Source organism: Pristis pectinata, chromosome 27 (assembly GCF_009764475.1).
Source record: "Pristis pectinata isolate sPriPec2 chromosome 27, sPriPec2.1.pri, whole genome shotgun sequence".
Lineage (NCBI taxonomy): Eukaryota > Metazoa > Chordata > Chondrichthyes > Rhinopristiformes > Pristidae > Pristis > Pristis pectinata.
In genome coordinates this window covers 12,510,891-12,516,558 of record NC_067431.1, presented here as the reverse complement: position 1 = coordinate 12,516,558, position 5,668 = coordinate 12,510,891, and the positions used below count along the sequence as shown (strand labels likewise).

The window sequence follows — 5,668 nt, the reverse complement described above, 5'->3', positions numbered from 1 at the left end:
TTACGGTATATGTTCAGCAGAGCAAATATCATCGTCTTCAATAATATCCACATCATCTTCGTGGCCCTCTAACAGGAAGGTGTTCTGGCTGCTTAAAGACTTTATCTCTATGGAATTTTTCGGGTTTATTTCCGTCTCACTGACGCTGGAATCGAGGCGCTGGTCGTCGGTGGGTGAGTTTTTCTGACCGTGATCATCCCGAGACTTTCTTAACTGCTTTTTATGCTTCATTCTTCTATTCTGGAACCATGTTTTAACCTGGATAACACATCGGCCAGAAACACAAAGAATTTGACAGGAAGAACAACACCATTGACCGAGTGAGTTTAGAGACAAGCCCTGTTGCAAGATATATATTGCTAAAGGGCGAGGGATGACTTTAGCCGCTGTTGACCATAGATAACTTTTTGAAATGGTTCCTCAAATCAAATAATTAAATCCCAACAATAATTTCGTAAAATATAATCCAATGTGTTTCCACGAGGTTTATAAAAAATATTCGAAATTACTTATTTCTGTAGAAACATAAAAAATGATTCTTTAAAAATTGAAATTAGTATTTAATTGCAACAGGTTAAAACACGTTGGATGCTTTGCGACCGAAGGCTTTATCCAAATAATATGATGTGTTAAAAAAAATCTACCTACAGGATTTCACCGTCTGCTTGTTTTCACTCTGGATTTGAGAAAGTACCATCACCACAAATCACAACTCTCAGCATTGAAGTATAGATGGGAGATTCGAAAATGTCAAAGGGAACACTTCTGTTTCTACAGGTGACTTGTTATTGAACCAGGTGTAGTGAATGAGCCGATACTGTTGACTAGCAGTAAAAAGTGTTTTAATCAAGGATAATCCGTCATTTCACTCTCACTGCACCATTTTCTCTTGTTAGATAACATACCTTTACTACTGTAATATGTGCTCACTGCGGAATCTGCTGATTATATTCGAAAGTATTTTGTTTTGAGAAATAGTCCTGTGTCCTGGCTCCGTGCATTTGGATGAGGAAGTTGGACATAAAGTTTGAGTAATGGTGACCCTGTTTACGCGCGCTGGGGAGCGAGGGGCGTACTGAGGCGGTGATGTCTTTGGGGGATGGGTGATATCAGTGGTAGCATTGATACAAAAGTCTGGAGCCAAATACAACCAGGTCCCGTAGGGACATCAACAACGCGATGAGTGGACGCAGAAATTGTGAACTGCCCGAATTAAACTTCATTCGAGGCTGCACAACTATCCGCTTAACTTGTCTTCCAGTCAACAGGCCGTGCATTTAATGTGGGTGACTGGCTCCATCCAATGGAAGTCCTGGCCTACAATCACCGCCAAGTTAGTCGTGATAGTGAGCCAGTGAGCAGTTGCTCGCCGGGTCTCACTTCGTTGTAGAAAGGCCACATATTCTTTGTGTTTCCTCCCAATTTTTCCTTATATATCAGTTGATGTTGTTTGAAAACCTCGATGTTTTCATCTCCCAGTGTATGCCTCACATCAATTGGGTTGGTCTTGTGTAATGAGATTGTTTTGGAAAAGTCTAAAGAACTTCCTGTATTGGCCCAAAATACAATTTAGTCGATATTTAGCAATCCCCCTCCCAGCTGTACCTGGGTCTCCGAGAGACTCAGTGCCGACGCCAGTTCCACCCTCTCTGGGGTTGACAGATAGCGCTGGATCTCGAAGCGCTTCTCCAGCCCCGAGAGCTGAGAGTCCGAGAAGACGGTCCGGGCTTTCCGCCGCCTGCAGTGTTTCCCTGGGAGTTCAGGCGGATGTTGGAAGAGAGCCGGCACGTGCATCCCTACTGATAACAAGGGCACAATGTTAGTATGAATTTTCTTCTCAAATCAGCACTCATCGTTATGAAGATTCCTTGCACGGTAAAATATCCCTTGGTGAGGGGATCCACGGGTTTCAGAGTCTTGTTCTCCACTCTCACCATTTGTCCAAGAATTCTAGCGGTCGACTAAAGGCAGATGTACTGAATTACCCCACTTAACATCATCAGCAACACATCAACCGCGACAACAGCCCACTGGAACGTTTTACGTATTTATCAGTTTCATTAGAGGTAGATTGAAAATCAATGTTTATCTAATTAGGCTCCAAGGTCGTACGAAAATAACATACGTGTTTAACAATGTACATTTAAAAATATTTAGTCATTTACTCGTTAAACGATGATTTCTGTAAAGTGCCTTTTCATTGTAAATTTTGAATGCTACTCGAGCAGCTCTTTGATGTGATTTCTATATATTAACAGGACAGTCTTTTTGAGATTGGGGAATCTGTTAAAGGAATTGACAAATCTTTGCCTGTCAAAAGTTCCCAGTGCATTTTCGATTCTGTACTGATTCGCTGTGGAGTTGGAGTTTTGTCTCGAAACGTTTGGTGTAGGGCAATAAAAGGCGAGTTTTGTGAGGGTTGTTGTATCAGACCTGCACAACAAGGCATAACTGATGCTTTAATAAATAACAACCTCGACGGCCATTGCTGAAGATACCTGATCATTTTGTGTTATTTCGTGCCTTTTTCAAGCAACGGAACGTGAAGTAGAACAATGAGATTTATTTATTTTGGTAACAATAGAGACTTTGTTAAGAATGTACTGATACTTCTCTATTCTGCTAAGATCCACTATGAAGTTTAGAAAAGTTTATTTCATATATATAGTGTATATATAAACCAGCGTATAATATATATGTTTAGAAAAGTTTATTATATACTTCGGATCAGTAGGTAAAAAGTTATATTATAAGCTGGTATACCTTAAATAACGGCTTTGAAACATTCGATGGTTTAAAAATAGTGGTTCTGTCTTGCAAAGTTTTGTGTTAAGACACAAAGGAAATAGCGAATTCCTCTGAAATTCTAGAATAGGATAAAGTCCATCTTTTTTCAAAGATTGAAAGTCAATGTGTGGTGAAAGAGGGGAGTGCGTTCGAGTCGCACTTTCTTCCTTAATAGTTGCCACCAGTTAGGGCAGAAATCGGCAAACAGATATTTATGTTTACCAACTCCCCGAATGGATTCGTTGTACTTCGGTTCAAAGATAGCCCGCTGATATATCCATCATCATCTGTTCCTGAACAAACTAACAGCTGAACAGTACAACACCCACTCGGCAGTTCCTGAAATTACGATTTCACAGCATTTACATGATTTACCGTGTGTCTGATAAACGTATTCAAACCTCCCACTTTGAACATGGTTCTGGACATCTACCCTCACATAGTCTTTGGTCCGGGGTCATTTTGTTTTGCTTGTTACCGCTCCTTTGAAGCGTTATATTCTACCTTAAAGGTGCTAAATAAACTAAAGTCGCGGAGTTATTGCGGAAGTCCTGATCAATAAGCAGTAGAGCCATAGAATCGTACAGCAGAGAACCGGGCGCTTCGGCCCACCTCGTCCATTCCGACCTTTTTGTCCATCTACCCTAATCTCATCTGCCCGCATTAGGACAATATCCTTCTGTGCCCTGCCTATTTAAGTGTCTAACTGCCTCGTAGTAACTTTAAAATAGTTAACGTTGCTATGTCTGACGTTTAAAATGATGTTAATAACCATAGTAGAAGAACTATTTCATATATTTAATACAGAAAATGCATCAATATATTAAATGTTTCATTTTACTCTAGATAATTTCAATAGATTTAACGAACATTTCAACATTAATGTCATATAGAATAAAAGTCAAACTTTTAAGAGCTGAGTTTTGGAAATCTGTTTTACATTTCATTCTGGCGAGAAGCTGTAGTCTATCTAGTGTAGGCGGTCATGTTACTTCGCGACCACATTGAGTGTTTTATAGAAAATAGAATGACTGTAGGTCCGAATGGGGGGGAGAGGGCGGGGGTTTTACTCGGTGCGCAAATTTACATAAACCCTCAAAATAAATTGGAAGTTAATCGAGAAAAATTGCGCGGTACTACAATCCCACCTGAAGTTGAAGTTTGAAAAGAAGTAACTAAGAGCTTGATAAGTATGATCCGTTAAAAGTAAATGCAGATGAATCTTATTCATTTGAAATACACTTTTAAAAACAAAGCCTTAAATATTAAAGACCACAATACATTCGAATTTCTTAATAAAAGAGGGATTTTGAAACACTGATTAACAACTCTTTAAAACGAGTATTTCATTCCCCGGAACTGGATAAAACAAGTGTCAGTTTGCTAACTTTCATTCATAAAATAAAATTGATAAAACCGTTATCAGTCGTATTTGCCTGGAATCACATGAGATTCTAACTTCAACAAAGTAACAAAACTTTAGCAAAGATTCCACTTTGAAAGAGAGTCTTCTAAAGAAGAAATAGAACTCTTTGTCACGCAGTTTGAAATAAAAGTTCAAAACTTCAGCCGTCAAGTCCTACTTTGCAATATTACAGGTAGGTTAACATTAAAAACAATCGCATTCGCAAAATCAGTTTAACATTCGATCAGCGTCTGCGGCTTATTTCTGGCTTGAATACTTGATTAAACTCACTTTTTTTTCATCACACTGAGCGCAGCGCTGTCTAAGACTTCCATTACATTACACTGGTACGCGGTTTCATATATATTCCCACAACCTGAGCAGTCGCAACCTAATTCCTGATGCTGGAAAACAACTGTGAAGAATTTGTATACTACTAAAAATATTTATTTAATGCGCTCGATTAAATCTTGGGAAACAGGCAACTAAATAAACACGAAGTGTGAGTGTTGTCTTGAGATTACTCCGCATTTTCACCGCAGACTGCCTCTGATGCTCGCACGTACCGAGAAACGCACTTTAAACTTAAAATACCTCTCTTGCCTTCCTTCGGCTGACAAACACGTCCTTTTACTGTTCTGCTCCCATTTAGGAATTAACAGATGGACTTACCAGGCGACGTGAGAAAGTAAGGGTGATGATGCTCCGGCTTGTGGAGTGGGTGATGAGGATGCGGTGCCAGTATCGTCGGAGTTGGCATTATAGGGTATCCATATTCTAGCAGAGGGACACGGGATGCCAAGGAACTGGCATAAGAAACGGGAGGGGCTTCTCTCACGGGCTTGGGTTTGTGCAGTAAAATATCTTCGATGAAGAAAGACGTTGGCCGCTGGGCAGAAACCTGGTGAATCGGGGACGTAAAATTCAGGTTCATCGTTCCAACTTCTCTGACTGACAGTCCAAAGAGCGGTTCTTTGGTTTTGTGTTTGTGCGTGGAAACTCCGCTAACTAGCCTGGCGGGTCTTTTATTAGCGAGACTCTTATTTTAGATGCAACAGGTTTGTAGGAGGTTGAGAGACTATTTACTGAAGTAAAAGATTTGCACTTCGCCAGGGAATACGGCCGCGATTAGCCAATGGGGAAGCTCTGGGCGGAGGATAGGAATCAATGACCATGCCTGCTGGGCATGTTAGCGCAGGTAGCGTTCGTTGTCGGGAGCTGGCCCAGGTACTGAAAGAAGCGCCTGATGAAACACATCAATTACAATAATTACTGCAAGTGCTTTGCGTTTCTTTTGAAAAACCCTTTTTTTTTCTAAACAAAGTTAAGTCTGTTATCAACTTATAAAAATACCCCACCCACCAGCCAGACGCATTTTACTTGCTCAGTTTTTGTTTCAACAATCAATGTAAGTGTATGAGAGAACACAATTTTGTGGATATACCCACCAGGCTGGGCAACATTCGTTTAGAAGAT

At 40.3% G+C, this 5,668-nt stretch overlaps 1 protein-coding gene across 1 annotated transcript; it reads right to left on the bottom strand.

Annotated features, from left to right (window-relative positions):
• On the bottom strand, positions 1 to 5,126 carry bsx (brain-specific homeobox). The gene is made up of 3 exons (XM_052039692.1): positions 4,865 to 5,126; positions 1,606 to 1,796; positions 1 to 258 (listed from the first exon to the last, which is right to left on the bottom strand). The coding sequence occupies exons 1-3, from the start codon at positions 5,124 to 5,126 to the stop codon at positions 1 to 3; spliced, it is 711 nt and encodes a 236-aa protein (XP_051895652.1).
• Positions 5,127 to 5,668: the final 542 nt, after the last annotated feature.

What these genes read in the sequence shown, in the direction of transcription:
- bsx (XM_052039692.1), bottom strand. Translation starts at nt 5,126, where the DNA reads ATGAACCTGAATTTTACGTCCCCGATTCACCAGGTTTCTGCCCAGCGG. An exon ending in TTACTTTCTCACGTCGCCTG is followed by an intron (nt 1,797 to 4,864) that starts GTAAGTCCATCT and finishes TGTTATCAGTAG; the next exon opens with GGATGCACGTGCCGGCTCTC. An exon ending in TGAGTCTCTCGGAGACCCAG is followed by an intron (nt 259 to 1,605) that starts GTACAGCTGGGA and finishes TGTGTTATCCAG; the next exon opens with GTTAAAACATGGTTCCAGAA.